The sequence below is a fragment of the Protomyctophum parallelum genome, assembly GCF_964188405.1.
Source record: "Protomyctophum parallelum genome assembly, chromosome: 15".
In the NCBI taxonomy this organism is placed as follows: Eukaryota; Metazoa; Chordata; class Actinopteri; order Myctophiformes; family Myctophidae; genus Protomyctophum; species Protomyctophum parallelum.
Window position 1 is genome coordinate 12,849,471 of NC_139710.1, and position 21,387 is coordinate 12,870,857.

At 42.2% G+C, this 21,387-nt stretch overlaps 1 protein-coding gene across 9 annotated transcripts in view; it reads right to left on the reverse strand.

Moving 5' to 3' along the window:
• Positions 1-271: 271 nt before the first annotated feature.
• Positions 272-21,387, reverse strand: part of LOC310872772 (nipped-B-like protein A) — a 46,537-nt gene continuing 25,421 nt past the window's right edge. For 7 of the 9 annotated variants that reach the window (XM_083784857.1, XM_083784855.1, XM_083784852.1 and 4 more), the window contains exons 15-49: positions 20,799-20,990; positions 20,074-20,235; positions 19,219-19,319; positions 18,447-18,533; positions 17,782-18,013; positions 17,424-17,575; positions 17,178-17,258; positions 16,639-16,739; positions 16,356-16,485; positions 15,855-15,937; positions 15,375-15,507; positions 14,596-14,739; positions 14,398-14,484; positions 13,678-13,898; positions 13,358-13,460; positions 12,883-12,981; positions 12,126-12,272; positions 11,471-11,605; positions 9,662-9,760; positions 9,517-9,570; positions 9,296-9,404; positions 8,980-9,110; positions 8,439-8,579; positions 7,362-7,455; positions 6,964-7,118; positions 6,619-6,715; positions 5,151-5,324; positions 4,166-4,356; positions 3,934-4,041; positions 3,236-3,436; positions 2,891-3,037; positions 2,387-2,760; positions 2,100-2,274; positions 1,778-1,975; positions 272-1,509 (exon numbers count right to left, since the gene is read on the reverse strand). In XM_083784857.1, coding sequence (XP_083640983.1) covers positions 1,147-1,509; positions 1,778-1,975; positions 2,100-2,274; positions 2,387-2,760; positions 2,891-3,037; positions 3,236-3,436; positions 3,934-4,041; positions 4,166-4,356; positions 5,151-5,324; positions 6,619-6,715; positions 6,964-7,118; positions 7,362-7,455; positions 8,439-8,579; positions 8,980-9,110; positions 9,296-9,404; positions 9,517-9,570; positions 9,662-9,760; positions 11,471-11,605; positions 12,126-12,272; positions 12,883-12,981; positions 13,358-13,460; positions 13,678-13,898; positions 14,398-14,484; positions 14,596-14,739; positions 15,375-15,507; positions 15,855-15,937; positions 16,356-16,485; positions 16,639-16,739; positions 17,178-17,258; positions 17,424-17,575; positions 17,782-18,013; positions 18,447-18,533; positions 19,219-19,319; positions 20,074-20,235; positions 20,799-20,990 — 5,201 coding nt within the window. In that variant the 3' untranslated portion in view covers positions 272-1,146. The remainder of the gene's footprint in view (positions 1,510-1,777; positions 1,976-2,099; positions 2,275-2,386; positions 2,761-2,890; positions 3,038-3,235; positions 3,437-3,933; positions 4,042-4,165; positions 4,357-5,150; positions 5,325-6,618; positions 6,716-6,963; positions 7,119-7,361; positions 7,456-8,438; positions 8,580-8,979; positions 9,111-9,295; positions 9,405-9,516; positions 9,571-9,661; positions 9,761-11,470; positions 11,606-12,125; positions 12,273-12,882; positions 12,982-13,357; positions 13,461-13,677; positions 13,899-14,397; positions 14,485-14,595; positions 14,740-15,374; positions 15,508-15,854; positions 15,938-16,355; positions 16,486-16,638; positions 16,740-17,177; positions 17,259-17,423; positions 17,576-17,781; positions 18,014-18,446; positions 18,534-19,218; positions 19,320-20,073; positions 20,236-20,798; positions 20,991-21,387) is intronic. The other 2 variants (XM_083784858.1, XM_083784853.1) reach the window with 1 other exon arrangement.

Below are 21,387 nucleotides of genomic sequence, written 5' to 3' on the forward strand. Positions count from 1 at the left end.
ATGCCACCATTCCAGAACCAGAAGTGAGGCGTGACATTAACACAACAGCATCTAGCATCCGAGTGTTGTGATGCCTTGCTATTCATGCAATATTATACTGCTGTTGAAACGCAAAGTTGCTGCTGTGCATTGTATACAAGTTGTATGCGATGGATAGTCAATGGCTGGGTTACTTGTTCAATAATAAACGTCAGTAAAAAAAAATATTGCTGTATGTTCTGCAGCTATTATCGAATGGAAAGGATCACATTTAACACTTTCAGCAGACAAGTGACAAAGAGAAGTAGAAAATTTATTGCAGTATTTGTTCCACCAAAAGGGGTATGGATCCCCTTTCCTCTTATTTCTAGGGTGACCTAATACAACAAAATCTACATTTACAAAATATCCTCCTGCGATAGGCCACATATACTGCATGCGTAGTTCGAAATAGAATAAATTATATCCAGAACTCTGCCATTGTACAGCATGGACAAATAAAAGTGAACAAAAATAAAAATTCAAATTTTTTCCAAAGATCTAAAAGCTAAAAGGAAAAAACCATCAGGGTGCTAATAGTATAATAAACTCCAAAAACACTTTTTAATAAGAACATCAAAAAGACTAATTTCCAACATTCACTTAAGGTTTTATTCTTTTTTTTACAGCTTTTTTGTCTTCAGAGATATAAACATTTTAGTTTTTTGTCGTGTTAAACTATGATACAGTGGGAGTAGAAATGAGCGACTAGAATCTGCTGCACAACAGCGAAGGAGCTCCCACAACAATGTTGACATAACATTTCCCTCCGGTTCTCTTCTCTGATAGCCTTTTTAAGGAATAATTTGAGCAAATTATTCCTTTAATGCCTTCTGGATTCTATCCTCTGCACTTGTACACAAACAAAACATGAGCAGTCTCTCTAATATAGTAAGTCTTTTGTTTTTTTTGTTTCATTTTCTTTTTTGCAAGAATAACGCATGTAAAAGTATGTAGTGTCAAATATTCTTGCCCTCTGTTTTCTTATAAAAAAGGAGGGAGAGGAGGAGGGTAGGAATCCAGTGAAGTTTGGCTGTGTTGTCGGAGGTGGCAGGTTGAGGAGGAGCCGAAGCAGGGAGGAGAGGTGACTCGATAAAGTAGAAACGGGGAGAGGGAAGTTGGGGGTCATTAGCTAGCCCCTCCCTCCCGCGCTGCATACAGCGAGCGTAAAGTCTGTACTACTTTGTTGCTCAGTTTATGGTTGCTGGTCAAGGCAACCTTTTTGCAGATGATGTCCGACTCCTTAATAGTGTCCACCCAAGGCACAAGTTTGCGGCCATCCCGTTTCTTGGCCTCGGCCCAGGGTCCTGTGTAGGAGCCAGCCATCCAGTGGATGCTGTATCCGTTGGAGGTCTTCTGAGTGACCCTGGCTATCTGCGGCCTGTCCTTGTACTTAGGGCAGCACAAGGCGATCACATCCATTGATTCAACAGTTTCGCTCATACGGCCCGGGTCCGAGTCGCCGCCCGATCGCCTTGATCTTCGAGAAGACTGAGGAGAGAAATATATTAATTTTTTATTTATATCCTACACATACCCCCCACATTCAGATTAACCACAAACCCTAGCAGCTCTGTTCAGGTGCAGAAATATAGTGAAAATAGCTTCTACAACCTCACAATGTGACGCATAGTAAGCTTTCAAATGGGATATTTTTGTTGTGTACAGGGTAAAAATGAGTGGACCAAGTATAGATAATTTAAATAGTTTAAGTGGTTAAATGTCTCTTCAGTGTTTCTATGAAATGGACGACTCTCACCCCAGGGGTCCTCTCATCCCCATCGCTGTAATCATCATCCGTCTCTGGTCCCGCCTGATTCCGTGGGCTGGGTCCTGCCATGGGCCCAGGACCCCCCAGCAGGGCGTTTATGGCTTTATTTCTGATGTTAGCACTGGCAGACGCTTCTCCTTCCTCATCCTCCTCGTCTGGGTCCAGGTGTTCCATCAGAACTTTGAACTAGAGATGTAAGAGTTGAGAAGAATCAACACAACTAAATAAAAATTTAATAATTTGAATAAAAACACAATACAACAATTGATGTATACATTTTCAATCGTGGAGTCAAGTGTTACAGACTTACATCTAGGTACTGTTTGACTATCCGTCTTTTGATCTCATCCGTGAGCGTAGCGTGGGCCATATCATTGGCGATGAAGTCAAGGGTCTGCCGGGGGTTGTAGTGAACATTGCTTTTCCTGTTCACCGCCTTGTCATACACCTTGGCAGACTCCGTGGGCGAGTACTTCTGGATTTTACTGTGTGAAGATAAAAAAGCCATACGAGTTATTCCCTTTCTCCCATGGCCTAGTGGTAGTGAAGGTTGAATACTTCAAATTCATATCTCGTTATATCAGCTGTGCATCTCACCTATCAGAGAATCCGTACTGGTTCTTTAGGTGTTGTTTGAGTACCAGCAGCAAGAGGATGCCCTGCACAGCATTGGAAAAGTCCCGGAGTGCTGTGGGGTTCTCTGGGAGACGTCTCATCACCTTGTCCACATCCTCCAAATTCAAATCCTCCAAGTCTGAGTCTGATTCAGAGTCCGAGGTCTCTGAATGCGCCACAGGTTTTCTGGCCTTCTTGGGCCGCCGTACCACATCTTCATCGTCTTCGCTGTTCTCTTCGTCACTCCTGCCAGAGTCGCAGTTCATCTTCTCCTCCTCGTCCTCCTCCTCGTCAGAGCCACGCTTCGTCTCTTTCTTTACCTTTTTCTCCTTGCGACCGGGCTCCTTTAGCAGAAACTGGAAAAGGGAGGGAAAAGTGACAGGCGCAATTAGCAACACAATAATGTTTGTCCTTCTAGTTTTCATCAACATTATGAATGTTAAGTGCACATTTTGACTTAAACACCTTTCAGGAATGCTACCTTACCTCTTTGAAGGTTTGCAGGAGGTTGCTGCCAGACACTGACAGGGTGATGTCTATGTGGTGCATGATGAAGAGTGGTTCCTCTTGGCTCTGGAAGGGGAAATATGCCAGGTTGTCTGCGATAAACAGCAGCATGTTCACTGCGGTCCTCTGCAGAGTGTAAGGGAGGGAGACAGAGAAAGGAGGAGTGAAGGAAGGAAAAGAAAAAGACAGAATGGAAAAGAGTGGCATTGGTCAGCAGATCAACAACAAAAAAACCCCGATTCTAGTCACCGGAAGGAAGCCAGAAAAAAAAGCATGGTTTGAGCTTGGAGACTCATCGAGCCGAACTAGTGCGATTTAACTCACAGAGCTGTCATCAAACAGGTTGAGCAGGGAGATGAGGAAGGCTCTCCGGTGCTGCCGGTTCCCCCTGACCATGCTGAAAAGGTGTGAGCAAAGCGCTGTGTTCGTCTCCTCCTGCCTGAACCCTCTGATGATCGCCTTACGGGATAACACGATGGCCTGCTGTACTTGGAATGACATCTTCAGCCCAGCAACTGCCTTCATCTTTTTTTGGAGAAGACAAAAATGTTAGAGTTCAGGCATAATGAGTTTGAATGAATTGGTAGAACTACACAGTTCAATCAAGATTTTTGTTGTGGGAAACCTGTTATGAAGTAGAAAACGGTGAGACTAACGTGTGTTGTTGTAACCATGTACCGTAACTAGCCATGTGACAGTGCATTGTTGAACAAAAGGCTGAAATCTTTACAAAGCCAATCCGTTGGCCATTCAAGTACAAGTTGTAATAGACTGGACGCTTTGATTAGTTGCTTGATTTAATACTAACAAATAGACAACTGACAATGACTTTGAAGTATTTCAGATTCACATCATTGCACCTTTCATATTGGTATCGCAAGGTTCTAGTGCTGAGATGTACGAGCAGGCACTTGTAGGTTAGCAAGAATTTTTCATTCAATTTGGTAAATACATTCTGTCCAAATACAGAGGACTTGGATAGGCTTCATTTTGAAATGAGTCTGCCTGCAATACCAACTTACATGGATAAATCCTGTGTACTTCTTATCGATCTCCACCAGTTGCGTGTCTGCCTTGTTCCTCATGCTGAGCTCTGGGTCTGTTCCCATTGCGACGAGGTAGGGGACACACTGCGAGAGGTGACACAAGAAGATGACAGCTGTCACATGAATGTTTTCCATATGCTGCACAGGGCACAGGGTTGCATTCTAATTTGCATACGAACATTTCCCGTCTTGTTGCCTCTCCCCTTACCTGTACAGGGTGAATGAGGCCTTGGTTGAGTGTGAGCGCAATGACGCTGAGAGCATAGTGCCGTACGCTGGACTGCGTGTGGAAGAAGGCCTCCAGCACCTGCTTAAGATAGAGCTGCATGATGGAGCTGCTCATCCCTGATGAGATGTCCCCCATCTCCTTCAGATCCTCCTGCTTCTCCTGCTTCTTCCCTACGCCAGCACAGGACAGAACAGGATTTATTACCAGGCACTCCGATGAAGATTATGTAGGACAAAAAGTCTTGACATTAAAAAGCAAGTCAGAACATAATACCAAATTATTATGTTAGGTTTTATGCTACCCCATATTAACAAATGATGGCCTGGAATAGTGTTTGTTTTCTGTGTTGCTGTAGCATAGAGGAAAAGTAGCATGGCTGTCCCCAGTCACAAGGTTATCCCATTACATTTAAACCCTAAATACTTCACCAGTTTCCCCCAGGGGTCTATAGTTGGTTGGTCCCCTCTTTTTTCTCCCCTCTACACAAAATCTGTAGATCAGCCATTTTCCATATACATTATATCGCAAATGTTTGCGGATATTTCCTTCAAGAATGGGGAGGCTAGGGTTGAAGAGGTTAGTTACAAGCTAGTCTCACGTAGCTTGTAGACAACGTAGACAACTATTCCACAATCTCCGAATGCTATATAGTCTGGAACTATACACCTCCCAAAACCTGAGTAAGGAAGCTGACATTTCCGTTCGCAAAAATATATTTTCAAATATCTTTAGAGCTTATTTTTTCATTTCCATTTCTGCTAAGCAGCAAGCTATATTATGCTTAGATGATTTTGATTTATATTAGGATAAATATGCGCGACTGTAAAGACAAAACGGAAGTGGGGAGGAGGCTCTACTTCCGCTTTAAATTTCACTCATGACAGAACTTCCGTTGTTCCAGACTGTATGCATTTGTAAATTGCGAGAGGCAACGGTCTGGCAACGTGAGACTAGTTGGACGTACATTCTCTGTCGGCCTCCTGCATCCGCGTGTCCTCCTCCTGCAGGTATGTCTGCAGGTTTTTGAGGATCTGGATCTTGAGGTTGATGGAGGAGCTGCTGTCTGCCAGAATACCGTTGTACAGGGACTTCACCTCAGGCACAAACATCTGGCTGGGATGCATGATGACGAGGAAGCCTGGCAGCAGAGAATGACATAAGGAATATAAAAGACCATTTCTAAAACCAGTTAATTAACCCATTTAGGCCTGACCTCGAAATTAAAAAATAAATCTTCTAAATCCTCCAGTTTTCTTTTTCATGATTTTTCAAAAATAGCAGACCTACAAGCTCGTAGCGCACCACTCGGCATGCTATGAGCTTGTAGATCTGCTATTTTTCAATAGCTAAATTATAACAATGTTTAGAACACCAAAAGGGGTTCCCGCCCAAAATTGGTTAACAGGCATACTATCACATGTGTTAGCCTCTTTTCAAAGAAAGACAGAGCACCGAAGTCCTGACGTAACTCGCTCATCCCGACGATTCCCCTGGTTCGCGGAAGTAATTTCTCTATGGAGAACAACATGGGGTGATCTTAATATCATCTACTATAAGCGTTGTGGTCCAAAAATAAACAAGCTGTCTCAGCGTTATTGTTAGGGAGGTGTCTCTGTATCGTCTCTGTAACAGTCAGTCACTCATATATGATACAGTCTGCTTCTAGCGAAAATCTAACTAATTCTGCAGCAGTAACATTAGCGTTTTCTCTCAGTCAGTTGATTCTTCATATCCATATGAGTGAAGCGGCCGGGGTGACATGTTTATTTTTCAAACACAGTTGTTATATGAGGCGATCTAAAATCGCCTCAATGGGGATTTCAATGCAACTAAACAAATACATGAACCTGGGGACTGACGCCCTCTACTGAAAGTGACGTCAGACTTCGGTGCTCTATAATACAACTAAATGGAACCAAAAAGGCTGGACTGGAGTTGTTCTGGTTTAATCTGTGGCTACTGATAGTGAGATGGATTTTGATTTACACTTAGTACAACAGTGCAAATTACAACAAAAGTTTCTAAAGTTATAATATGCATTCGTTAAAAAAAAAATCAATGTCTAAAATGATCTGTTGAAATAAATTGAGTTAAGAGTTCTCAGTTGATGAGCATGCAGTTAATGTATTTGCAAAGAAGGATTTGCAAAATGCTGTAGTTAACCCATTCTGGGCGGGAACCCCTTTTGGTGTTTTAAACATGTTATAATTTAGCTATTGAAAAATAGCAGATCTACAAGCTCATAGTGCGCCACCGAGTGGCGCTACAAGCTTGTAGGTCTGCTATTTTTTTTAAATCGTGAAAATATTTATTTCAGAAAACTGGTGGATTTCGACGTCAGGCCTAAATGGTTTAATAAACCTTTTGAAAAATGTCATGTGTGAGGTATCCATTTCAATACTTCAATCAGATATAGAAGACATTCTTCCTACCTAAGCCAATGATGGCTTTGCTCTGGACTTCTTCATCCTCATGTTTGGTGAAGTAAAGCAGCAGCTCCAGTACCTTCTCTTTAATCACAAACGCCTCCTGGACATAACAAGTACCACAGCCAAGTTAGACAGTGTTTCTTCTACAATATGTAGTGGCAGTGATAAGCTGAAAAGTGAAATAAGTGAAATGCCATTTATTTATTTCATTATCTTCTACTGTGGTGAAAAAGTATTGTGCAACATGTCGCTTGATAAGAATGAGTCATCTTTCATGATCTTTGTCAAGGGACATGTCACAAGGCACTTTTTCCACTGAACATAAATTAAGAGTCGACATCCTCCTACTTTGTTAGGGCCTTTAAACTCCTCAAGGTCAAAGTCAAAGTGTCGCCCCAGGGCACCCACAGTGAAGAGTGATCGCAGCAAGAAGGACTTGCTGTTTATCAACGTGGTGCTGTTCGGATCCTCCTGATGCTGCACTTTCAATTTGTTCAGCGCATCTAGGGGGAAAACATGTTGATGTTGAAGGTTAAGTGCATACAGGTAAAGACTAAAGCCTGATTTATACTTTGTCGTATGACAGTTGTTTAAAAAATAATAATAATAAAGTATGGATAGACTTAAGCACAACGTAAACACAAGCTCCACACAGAAAACAGACAATTTGACTATTTAAATTGGAATATTGTGGGCAGGTGTGAAGTAATAATTGAGTGGCTGTTATGTAGATATGTGCAACTTACTATAGAACTTATTGAAGCAAGCCCAGACAAATTTGTAGTTGTGAGTGACCCTGTTCACAACAGCTCCAAGACAGCTCACACAGTGCTGGACCACCTAGAAGAAAGACAGAGGTGTTGAGTGGCAGGGGTGTTGAGTCTTGATATGTACTGGACTACCCTTTAAATATTAGCCAACTCCATGACAGTCTGAATAATATCCATACACAACTGTAAAAGGTAATCAATGTACAGTGTTCGTGCCAGCTCTAGAAGCACACACGTTTAGAGCATTCCTCTAGGCTGGCATTTTAAGTGTAATGGAAAACAACATAAATTAGGCGTTAGGTTCCAGCCTTCCATTGTCTGTGCAGTATTGTGAATGAAATAGCTTTTAAAGCCTAAACAACTAGCTAAATGTGTTTCTGGATACAAATGTAAAAATCACACTTGTGTGACGTGAGGGGCGCTCTTATGATCATACATCATCCCATTCCGGCCAATCACTTTTTCCGTCCTCATTTTCTTCCTAACTCGTGTCACATTTGCCATTGACAATGAAAGGAGTCATATGTGTCTGAGCAAATCGGCTTTTTGTGCTAACACAAACATTAAATGCCATTGACAATGAAAGGAGTCATATGTGTCTGAGCAAATCGGCTTTTTGTGCTAACACAAACATTAAATGCAATTGACAATGAAAGGAGAATTTACGTCATATGTGTCTGAGCAAAATAACAAGTTATGTTATGAGGATGTACGATGATAAGAGCGCCCCTCACTTCAAACGGATGTGATTTTTTTTATCCTTGATGCTCAGCCAATCAAATCATCGCAATGGGGTACTACACACACACACACACACACACACACACACACACACACACAGAAAGCTGGTCATAGGAGGGGCTAGCGCATGGGGGGGGGGGGGGGGGGGGGTGGGCATGCTTAGCCCATTTTGGGCAGGAACCCCTTTTGGTGTTTTAAACATTATGTTATAATTTAGCTATTGAAAAATAGCAGATCTACAAGCTCCGAGTGGCGCGCTACGAGCTTGTAGGTCTGCTATTTTTGAAAAATCGTGAAAATATTGTTACCTACCGTCATGCCATATTTGATGATGAGCTTCATAAGGTCTTCTTCTATGGTGGCCAGGAAGGTCTCACTAGGGTGCTCCATCAGAGGAACCACCAGCTCCAAGATCTTTGCCACGTTACAGATAACCATGAAGTCATTGGCAGTCTGCAGAAAATAAATCATGTCAATCATAATGTCAATTATTAGTAGTCAACAAGAATGCATACAGTAATGTGCAGATTTCCACCAACACCTAAAAAGCTCCCAAATGTAATCATTTGTAAAGTTTGGCCTGATAGTGGCTCTAAAAGAAACACCATGTCAGAGCTCATTGCCAGCCTGAGGGGAAACATGGGGTTGCACGCCATTTATTTTCAGTGACAACATGACATTTCGCCAGGACAGCGTGTTGCACATGGAAGTTACACCATCTACCCTGCTTAAAACCAGCAGGTCAGTAGTATGGCAACAGAATGAAATGTGTGGGTACAAGGTCAGAACAATTCCCATTTGTGCAAAGTATATAATCCATGTAAGGATGGATAAGGAGATGTAAACAACTTACATTGCACTTTGTAGTCAGGTAGGGTTGCATGGTCATGGCATGTTTGACCATGAGCTGGGCCTTGATTTTGCTGAACAGGTACAAGGTTGTGATACAAGCCACCAATCTTGTCGAGTTTACACCCTTGTTATCTATATGGGAAGGACAACAAATATGATATGCTGATTATTACAATTAATATTGTTAACTGCCGACCTCAAAATTTGGAGCAGACATCGTTTCGAAACTTAAATGAATAATGTTCTGGGCATTTGTTCATAAATGTGTTCAAAGAGTGGCAGCATTTGAGGTGGTAGTCAGGGGAGAGCCTATATACCTGAAAGAGATTCTTCGTATTTGAGGATGTGCTCCACCAGATTGTCAACAAGCTGACCACAAGCCTTTTTGGCTGGTTTGTAAGACGCGTCCTCTTCAGACTTAAAAAGCTGTAATGAGAAATATTCAATTTCAGGAGACAAAGACTTGGTGATGACTCTGAGGAGTAGTACACAGATGTACTCTGCACAAAGTGATTCCTCGACACAACATAGTACTTACGTTCTGAAGAAGCTGTTCCAACCAGTCATAGCCAGTGTCTCTGCAGGCAGAAACCTGAGAAATAAAGAGCGTGAGTGACTAAATACCAAACACTGAGGAATAATGTTTCCATAAACACAGAAAGGCCTTTAAAGATGCTACTCACCACATCCGTGATGTTGAGGATCTTTCTCGTCATGGTCTCCTTGTCGTGGCCGGGCGTTGGAGTAAACCATAGCTTCTGGAATGTCTCATTTACCAGTTTCTGCAAAGGACGCAGAGCAATGCATCAGGATACAAAATTACAGTGGGAAGCTGTTAGCTGGTCACATTCCCAAAACCCTGAAGAGACCCTGAAAAGAAAGCTCCCCCTTCTGCTTGTGTGAGTGGACCTATATACCTGAATGCCCTCCTTGTGTGAGTGGACCTATATACCTGAATGCCCTCCCTGTGTGAGTGGACCTATATACCTGAATGCCCTCCTTGTGTGAGTGGACCTATATACCTTAATGCCCTCCCTGTGTGAGTGGACCTATATACCTGAATGCCCTCCTTGTGTGAGTGGACCTATATACCTTAATGCCCTCCTTGTGTGAGTGGGGCTGGGGCGGCGGTGGCTCAGGGGTAGAGTGCCTGGATGGTAACCGTAAGGTTGCCAGTTCGAACCCGGGCTCCCCCAGAGTTACTGTCGAAGTGTCCTTGAGCAAGACACTGAACCCCTAATTGCTCCCGATGTGCTAGTTGGTGCCTTGCATGGTTTCCGCTGCCATCGGTGTATGAATGTGTGTGTGAATGGGTGAATGTAATGCACAATCTCTGTAAAGCGCCTTGGATAAAGGCGCTATATAAATGCACCATTTACCATTTTAGTGGACCTATATACCTTAATGCCCTCCCTGTGTGAGTGGACCTATATACCTGAATGCCCTCCTTGTGTGAGTGGACCTATATACCTGAATGCCCTCCCTGTGTGAGTGGACCTATATACCTTAATGCCCTCCTTGTGTGAGTGGACCTATATACCTTAATGCCCTCCCCGTGTGAGTGGACCTATATACCTGAATGCCCTCCCTGTGTGAGTGGACCTATATACCTTAATGCCCTCCCTGTGTGAGTGGACCTATATACCTGAATGCCCTCCTTGTGTGAGTGGACCTATATACCTTAATGCCCTCCTTGTGTGAGTGGACCTATATATGCCCTCCCTGTGTGAGTGGACCTATATACCTTAATGCCCTCCCTGTGTGAGTGGACCTATATACCTTAATGCCCTCCCTGTGTGAGTGGACCTATATACCTTAATGCCCTCCCTGTGTGAGTGGACCTATATACCTTAATGCCCTCCCTGTGTGAGTGGACCTATATACCTTAATGCCCTCCTTGTGTGAGTGGACCTATATACCTTAATGCCCTCCTTGTGTGAGTGGACCTATATACCTTAATGCCCTCCCTGTGTGAGTGGACCTATATACCTTAATGCCCTCCCTGTGTGAGTGGACCTATATACCTTAATGCCCTCCCTGTGTGAGTGGACCTATATACCTTAATGCCCTCCCTGTGTGAGTGGACCTATATACCTTAATGCCCTCCCTGTGTGAGTGGACCTATATACCTGAATGCCCTCCCTGTGTGAGTGGACCTATATACCTTAATGCCCTCCCTGTGTGAGTGGACCTATATACCTTAATGCCCTCCTTGTGTGAGTGGACCTATATACCTGAATGCCCTCCTTGTGTGAGTGGACCTATATACCTTAATGCCCTCCTTGTGTGAGTGGACCTATATACCTTAATGCCCTCCTTGTGTGAGTGGACCTATATACCTTAATGCCCTCCCTGTGTGAGTGGACCTATATACCTTAATGCCCTCCCTGTGTGAGTGGACCTATATACCTTAATGCCCTCCCTGTGTGAGTGGACCTATATACCTTAATGCCCTCCTTGTGTGAGTGGACCTATATATTATATATATATACCTTAATGCCCTCCTCGTCGTTGACCCTGCGGATCATCCTCACACACATCTCAGTGATCTTGCTGAAGGTTGGCTGCTCCAGACAGATATCTCTCAGGATCTTGATCACACGCTTCCTAACACTGATACCAGTGTCCTGGAGATGGGGAAAAATAATGAATAAATAAAGAAATAGAATCAGACATTATAGGGACTAAACGATACACTTAGCAACGAAGTATAATTAACTATGTCGGCAACTTTGGTTACACATTCTGACAACAACACAGGCCTATTCTGCTCAAACACACAAGACAACACAACACAGTGCAATACATTCATTTCACCAATAGGTGGCACTATAAGACCATACAAAAAGCACTGAACTTTTGATGAACTCTTCAGGCCATTTCCATGACAACAGGCACAACAATTTCCATGTATTTACCACCAAGGCAGCATGTACAAAGACTAACAAAACCTTGTGCTAGATAACGTTTGCTAAATCAAGCCATCAGTGCCACAATAAGCTGCATCACATTCACAATGTACCAGTCTTAAACTGCAATGCATATTCAGTGGTTTCCTTATCTTTAATCCCTTTCTAGGCAAGTATTTGATCTAAATCACCAACAAGTGTAATAAAATGTACAATAAAGCATGCATGTTCCATTTACCAGTATTCTTTCTATGAGCATATCATAGTACTGCTCTGTGAGTTGGGGTCTGCTGAGCACGAAGCGACCCAGAAGCTCCACAGCTGCCTCTCTGACACTGGTGGAGTTGTCCATCAGTCGACCATGGACACCACGCTGCATGTCCGACTGCATGGGAATGGAAGAGGGACAGTGGAATGTTATACAATATAATGCAACATACAAGGGTTTACCCAATTCTGGGCGGGAACCCCTTTTGGTGTTTAAGAATTATGTTATACTTTAGCTATTGAAAAATAGCAGATCTACAAGCTTATAGTGCAGCACCGAGTGCCGCGCTACGAGCTTGTAGGTCTGCTAATTTAGAAAAATCGTGAAACTGTGGCGCAAATCTTTGAATATAATATATTATATTCTTTCAGAGCGAACATTTTTAACGAAAATCTTTGCTTCTTTGGGGCATCCCTGGAACTACATATTTTCAGATGGGGCCAGTAGCCAATTACATATAATCTTGGGGGTCCTTGACATGAAAATGTTTGAGAATGACTGACATAAAAACATAGGTTTTTCAGAAAACTGTCAGGATTTAGAAGACATTTGTAGAATCGTCCTCAGGTCTAAATGGGTTAAATGTTCATTACACATTTTAGTTGACTAGCATAACATATAGTAGACATCTATGAACAGACGCAATGTTGTATATAAAGATAATAAAGGAGGGGTTGACATGAGTGTCGAATCAATGCGCAGACACAATTCAAGTAAACAATCCTACCCTTGCTAGGATGCTGGGGTCCACGGCCACCACCTCAGACAGACACTTCATGGCTTTAGTCCTGACAGCAATGGCGTTCTCCCCAAGGACTCGCAGAATCTAAAACACAATTAGGGAAATTGCCATACAATATAGCTGTGAATGTAGAATAAACACACTACATTAGGGCTGCAAGATATGGTAAAAAAAATATCTTATTGCGATTAGTTTTGACAGATATAATGACTGCGATGTGATTCAAAGTAGTTTTTTAAATAACAGTTAAAGTTTTGGTGTGACATTTGTTGGGGTCTGTACCAAATATGTTTTTTTCATTTTACATTTTGAGAAGACAATTTGTAGGTCAGGGCAAAATCACGACACATCAGCTATTTTCAATGGAGGGAATAAAGGAGGGAGACTAGTACAGACCGCTTTGGGACTCTGGTCAAAGAAGTAAATGGGGCTTTAAGTGTTAAAAAGTGCCATGTCTTACCTGTGTTAAATAAATATCAAAGCTCTGAGCGAACGGCCTCATGGAGGCCAAATAACGCACGATCAGACAGGAGTCGTCATAGTCCACAGTGTCCGAGTTCATTCTGGGAGAGACGTGAGACAATTAGGACATGTTCAGGATAATACAACCACCCAACCCAGAGTGAGATTGTAACTAACTGGAACTGAAGTAAAACTGTGACGTGCCAGTTGTGTCTAGTATTATCAATGAGCCAGCAAGTGTGTGTGAGAGGTGAGTGTGTGTGTCACTGTGTGTGTGTGTGTGTGTGTGCGTGCGCGTGCATTCATCCTTGCTCTTACTTTAGTGTGGTGAACTGAGCTGGCGAGGTCTTAATGATATTGCGAAGGAACTTCTTGCGCTTTTCAGCGCGCTGCATGATCTCCCCAGTGGTCTCTATGTCCTTGGCATGGTGCGGTCCATCCGACGAGTCCTCGTCCTTCTGGTTCTGGTTCCTCATGGACTTCTCAGCCTCCGTGGTGGCGTCCCGGAACCACTGAGCGATGTAGAACTTCCGGGCAAACTGGGAAGAAAGATGGGACCCGGGTTTCGGATGAATCCAAGTCGAAGGCTAACTGTTTACCATTGTTGTTTTTTGAACAAAGACCCATGCAGAAACAGTGTTATAGGGACTTATTTTCAAGTTGGCACTGATTTTTCTGATCTGAGGTATGAAAGTCCTTAAAATCAATTCACTCTCAACTGAACCCACAGGGTCAGTCAGTAAGTAAACTTAACACACAATGAAAAATAAATAAATTCAAAGGAACTGAAATAATTTAGATATATTCTTTTTACCATCTTTATGCTTTATTTCATGTAGGTCAGGGTAGAGAGACAGGAAACCAAGGGCAGAGAGGAGAAACATGCGAGACAAGATGGGGGTTGGATTAGAAGAACCTAACGTCCTCCAACACACCGCATGACCATGTGTGTTTAAGACACCAGAGGACGAACATTCAGTCTGTGCATTACATTTGTGAGTGTGCTTCTCATGAGCTCAGTACGTCTGGCAAACATACCACCAATGAAGCATCCGTCTCCGCGTTCTCCTCCAAGTAGTCCAACAGGGCCTTCTGGAGCTTCTGTGTCTCATCGTTACCAGGGCTCTATAGGAAGACAGAGCAGCCAGGACGTCATTAAACTCCATAAACTCCAAGATGTACAGCAGGGTAGTCTGAACCAGAATTCAATCTCCCATGTTTCCAGGCATTCTCTACCTCCGCCAGGATACGGTCTATGGACCTCTGGTCCATTTTGCTGGTCACTGCATCCTTCCTCAGACGGGCAGCCACTGTGCCCAAGTAGTCTAGAGAGGCCACCCTCAGGGCCATTTCTGTCTGCTTGTTACTGAACTGGTGCACCTGTGGGCCAGCGCATAAGAGAACAGGATGAGAAACATGATTACCACAATATGCTACATTTCCCTAACATACACTGAACCCTAAAACCATTGGAGAATTTTTTTTTATAAAAAACTGCAAACAAAACAGTGCAAATATGTATTATTCCTTTAAGAACAATTACACATGTCCATGCCAGAAATTGCTTCTATTCAAATTGTGTCTCTTTTGTGTAAACTCTAACAAATATATCATCATCCTGACTCTGGGCCTGGACTATACAGTATAAATGCCATGACTGAAACCTGACTCCTGAAAAAAGCACATCCTTTCCAGCATGCACCCCTAGTGGCCATTTGTGGAACTACAAAAACAATGGCTCAAAACAAGCTCCTCATATGGGAACATTCAGTCTCAGTGCTGTGGACCATTATTTTACCCATCATCTACATTGCTCCTTCATAAGCAAAATAGATAATATGATGTGTATCTGGGTTCAACTACCTTAGTCTAGTCTAGTGCAACAGCACAAGATGCTGATATTTTGTGCATTTTGTACAATCACAAATACTAACAATACTGTTCAAAGTGACATTTATACACACATTTGTCCAGTGAATGGTGTGCTAAGTAACAAGTGTACTGGTGAAACTAACCAATAGTCTGCCAAGTAGACTGAGGAGAAGCTCTGCAGCAGGCCACTCTGGTTTGTTGACTGTTGACAGCAGGTCTTGGACAAAGTTCTCAAACAATGGCCGATAGTCCTCCTCTCCCTGCTTACTTCCACATCTGAGAGAAATAGAGGAGGGAGGAAGACGAGGTGGAAGATTAGATGGGAAGAGATGGGAGGGGGGGGGGGACAGTGACGTTGAGATTAACGGTAAAGACAAGAGAAGGTCAACAGGAACAATGGGAGTACAAAGTTGAGAATTTGACAAATCGGTAGTCAAATCTAATCAGTAGTCATATAGCATAATTTAAAAAAAAACACCAAAAAAGAGAATACATAAAGATGGAAATCATACAGTAGAGTAGACGGTTAGGCTCCTACTGTTAAGTGTTCATTAGAGCATGGGCAGCCACAATACAAGGATATACGTATATATGTTTAAAAGTAGAAAAGAACATGACATTACTTCTTGAGGAAGACTGAAAGGAAGTTCTGAGCGGTACGCATGGCTGTCTCATAGGAGTTGGTAATCACCAAATCCTGATCCTGCTGTAGAGGGAAACGCAACCATGGGATTCATTTCTTAGCAATGCTATGCGTTTGTACATGAGATACTGCACATACCATGATTAATGTTTACTTGAAAGTATTGCATTATTACATTTCTTTGTATATTATACATTATGTATTATGTATATTATTATTTGTCATATGCAATTATTATTTCCAAAGCCAAGATAAAATAAGTATTTAATCACAATAATTTGGATGACAACTAATCATCAAGTAACCCATTAAGACCTAAGAACAGATTCTACAAATGACTTCTAAATCATCAAATAAAGAATGTTTCTATATCAGTGGTTCTCAAACCGTTTTATTTCAAGGACCCCAAAAATGATACATGTAAACCGACCCCCATCTCAAAATACTTTGTTTCAGGGACCTCCAAGAAGCTTGTCTTTACCTTGCTTTCGTACTCCTCCAGCGTGTCCTTGTCACAGGCTAAGTGGACTACACACTGGATGAGCTGAAGCACCAGAGCTGTCACCATCTGGATGTACATTGGCTCACCCTCCTGGTCCGAGCTGTTCAGCCTGGGACACAACGGGCCAGAAAACATCATGATGACGTGTTGTTCACTATGTGCCATCATGCAATGAGCATCAGGCGTCTTTCTTTAATACTTCATTGCTACCTAGTAATAATAAACATGCAAAACCAAGTCATGTACACATTAAAACACATACCGAAAGTTCCTGAGGGACCGTTTGCTGGTGGGCAGTCTAGCAAGAGAAGTGAAGATCTCTTCCAGGATCAGTTGCCGATGTTTCTCATAGCGTGAGAAGACCTGGAGATGGAAGACAGGTGAGGTTCGTCTTAAACTTAGTAAAGATACTTGGTAAAGAAGATAGTTCATAGAAAATGCTTGATCATCTGCTCAACCATTCAGCCCAAGTAATGTAACGGACCTATTGACAGACAATACATATTAAGCGATACATTAAAAACCTTCTTTTATTCTTTTCCAATTAATTTGACTTGAGCCCTGCACTGTGCCTTTTAGGGAAAACCTTGAATTCAAAGTTTACAAACATAGTAACTGATCATCATCGTGTTGTGTTCATCTCGGAGTTGTCCACACAGCACAAATAAAGTTCAGATAGGAAAATACATTTCATTGAATTTAGCTGAATAAAAGGAGATTTAATTCCTTTGCTTTTAGAGGTTATGAAGCACCAAGAAAGTTTCAGCACCAGTGCTCTGCTATACTTGGCACAATACTTACTGCTGTAACCAGTTTGATGCCACACAACTGAAGCTCACTGACATTCTCCACAAAGAATGGAGTGATCCCCATTGAAGAAACCTAGAACAAACCAGAGGAAATAGATGAGAAAGGAGAAAGCCAAAGAGTAAAATAAGGAAGAAAAGTTCAGCAGAGAGAGGTTAATATTATATCATCTGCTTTCCATTTAATGTCTGTTCGGACAAACAATTGATGTGCCGTCATGGTATTGTGCCCAGTAGTTACCTGGAGGATGGTGGTATCTGTGAGCAGTTGAATCTCCAGCAGTTCAGAGATGTTGCTGACAATGTCACACACTTTGTTGTACAGCATGATGATCACACGCTGCTTATGTGTAGAGCATTTAGCTCGCTTCGCTCTAGAACTCAATAGACCACCTGTAAGCGTGAGAGAAGTCATTTTCAAGCATAGTTGCTCTGGACAAACAGAGTACCGGTAGACATTTTCTAGACTGCTCTGGTAATGTTTTTTGGGTTAATAGTTATATAATAGCCAATCTGGGAACCCATCTGCAAAAAAGGAAAAAAATAGCACCCCGTTTTCATTTGAATTGGGGAAAGATGGCACTTTTCCCTATTCTCACCTCCGTGAGGGTCAACCCTGTAGACGGGGTCATACTGCGGATACAGTGTGTTTTGCAGGTGAAACTTGGTGTACTGCAGCACACGCTCTATAACGTCTTCTATGTACACGGCCTTGGGCATGCGTGTTGAGGTCATGATGTTGAGTGCAGTCAGACAAGCGTCAGCCGACTTGGTTACTCTTTCCATGATCAGGTCTCTCCAAAGCCTCTCCTCATCTTCCCCATCGTGGTCCTGAGCAGACGTAAAAACTCAGGTAAGAAATTGTTTAACCTTTCTAGTCTTTGATGCTATACATTTTGTGTAAAGGATCTTGCCCATTGAAGTGTCTTTTTAAATCCATCAACCGACAAAAACCGTTAAGCACACCCACCATCCACACTGCAGAATGTGCATTATTCTATTAGTTGTGTAGGTTACAGACGCAAAACAATACCACATTATAAAACAAGATTATGCGGGGGGAAAACAGAACAATTAGCCTGGTACAAATTCTCTTTTGACGGACGTCAATTTCAGTGGCCAGTGTGTAAACGTGTTTGACACAACATGAGGTCGTATTTCTTTTAATGTGCAACAATGTCAGATGAAACATTCAGGCTCAGTGGGCAAGCTCCTGTACAAAGAGCAGTGTAGTTAAAGTAGATAAGAAATAAGAGGAGCTCACTGGGTTCATCAAGGTGCTGAGCTTGGATCCATCCTGGATGTTCTTCTCCAGAATGTTCAGTAGCTTAACCAGTTTGTCTGATGGGATCTGCAACAATAGAGAGAAGTTAGGAGGAGGTAGCCTGACACCTGAAGCACTACCCCTGAGCAAGGAGACATCCATCTAACAGACAGGGAAAATAAACACTAAACACATTTTTGCATTTTGCTTAACCCTCTAACACCCAGCGTTGCTTTTTAGCAACAATTTTATTTTATTTAATTACTAAATTATTATAATTTTTTTCTGTTCTTTTTTCACCTAAACGTCATCAGTGATGTTCATTGCAATGCCATTGGTCATGATATTTGCATATAAATACCCCCCACAGAGGCTGAAATTCACACAAATTAAAAATGTCTGGTCTTGAACATTTTTTAACCTAAGACTTTTGACCTTTACCCTAATAAAAGTAGGTAAAATAATTGTAATATATGTTTTTTGTGATCATTAGAATGTCTAGAACATGTTTTATTCATTATTGTGAAAGATATCCCCAAAATGTAAATTATTAATTTATTATATTATTATATAATTATTATATTATTATTATACATTTTTCATCAAACTTTTTTATTTTATTTTTTTTAACATATTTTTTAGTCTTAGTCCTAGTAGTACAAAGTAGTAGTAAGGTTGAAATCTATCTATCTATTTTTTGCAAGTAGAAATTAATGCGGGTGTTAGAGGGTTAAAGAATAAACAAATACTTGGATCAGATAGTAAATAGTACCCTGCTGGAGATGCCCATGGCCTTAATCTTGGCTGACTCACTGCCCAGCTCGCTCAACTGGTGTTTGCCTAACAACAGTTCCTGAGGGATGTCATCGTCATCTGTTAAGACAGACAGAACAGACACACACAATTGGAATTGTTCAGAGTGAATGAAATCAAATGCAATATGATACATTTTATTATACTAAACTCTTAAATATTTTTCTTCTATATACGTACCTAGCAAATAATGTCCCATAGCTGGGGGGTACGTATGTATACGATGAAATAAGTGCCGGGTACATATACATACGTATCCCCCAACTATGGGATGTTATTTGCTAGGTACGTATATATTCATACCCCCCATATAACTCTGGGTATATGGGTGAGCTCCAGAGCAGCTTTTAACATTGATCCGGTTGCTATGCAACGCCTCCGTCACCACTAGCTATGGGACGTTACAACTCTCCATTTACTTCAGCGCAAAGCAGGATTTTCAAACCTCCACAACTCGGAAACTAAGAGAGCTCTCCTTGGTGATCATCAGCCATCCAAAGTTCATTTGTTTTCGTGTGGCTCTCGACATGTAAACATTTCTGACGACAGAGAAACAGTGTGCGCTAATGCTAATGATAGCCAATGGTTACAGTGAGTGTGTGCATGGGGCTGCAGCGGGGAGGAAACCGAGACTCTTAAAGTGGATGCTGGCACAGCTTAACTACATTTATGCTAGCAGCTAGCAGCAAACAAAGATTTAAGCTTTACATGGTACTTTTATGAAACATGAACTATTCAACACAACAGCACAAATCTACCGGCGTAGATATAATTTATGATTGTGACTAAATAACGTATCATCAATATCATTTACCTGCATTAGTAAAGTCCATGTCCTCAAGATTCTCCAGTATATTATCGATACTGTTCAAGAACCTCTTGAACGTTGAGGAGTCCATCAGTTCTTCTTGGGTCAACTTGGGCTCATACGCTTTCCTTTTCTTCTGCTTTTGCTTCTCCTTCATCTTTCTGGCAACTGAGACATGACAGATGTTTGGATTTATTACAGATTCTGTGCATTTGAAGATACAAGATCCATTTGATAGAAGACCGCACACAGTAACTTCGTAAAGCTCCCAGTCAAGGATGAATTGATTAAAGTTTCGACAGTCTTCATCAGACTGAGTCTTCATCTCCATTTTTTTATTTTTTGCTTTTCTGCCTTTTATTGATAGTATCAAGTGGAGATGGACAGGAAAAAGGGGAGACATGCAGCAAAGGTCGTCATGAACGGGACTCGAACATGCGACGCACTGACAGGCCAAAGCCTATATGTGGCATGTGCCTGGACCGCTAGGCCAGTGGGCGCCCCCTTCATCTCCATTCTGATGAAGAGACTCTGTTGAAACATTCATCAATAAAGTTACAGTGTGCAGACTTCTATGTTTTATATTGCCTTATCCATTGTTGGTCTTGCACCTGCCGTCCAGTGGATGTGCCAGTTCTATTCTTTCTTTAGTGTCAGCCATTTGACATACATGCCATATTAAATGCAATTGGAATAAGCATAGCGGTCATGAATACTGTTTCGACACTGACCTTCACTCATGCTGGGTGGTGGCGACCGGGATTCCTCATCGGAGGAATCCCGGTAGCGACTGCCTGAGCCTCGCCGGCTGTCTCGGAACCCTCCGCTGCTTTTCCGATGCTCCCCTGAACCCCGACGCTCCCGAGGCTCCTCAGTCTCCCAGGCCTTGTCCCCTTTGTCACGACGATGGCGCTTCCTTGCAGCTGCAAATATAAAAATAAAAAGGCCAGGCTGTCAAAGAAGTCAACAATTCGCATTGGGAACCGTTTTGACCTAATGGACAAATAATCAAAATGAGGTTGAGGGGCAAGCGTAATCAAATTAGTGTAGTTTCTAAAATATCACATTTCAGCGCAGATAGGCAAACAACATTGCACACACATTTCAGCATTTCACAGTTTCTATGACACGCGCACCGCGGAAGTGTGCACCCAGACCACACTCTGCAACCATAGACGCATATAAACACAGCAGCGCGGAGCGGAGCGCCTGATAACACCGGCTAATTTTATGAGCTAACTGCAGAGCAGGGGGACAGATGCAAAACGGAGAAAGCGCTTGTTTCGACTGACAAATATGACTATGTCATCATTTCTTGTT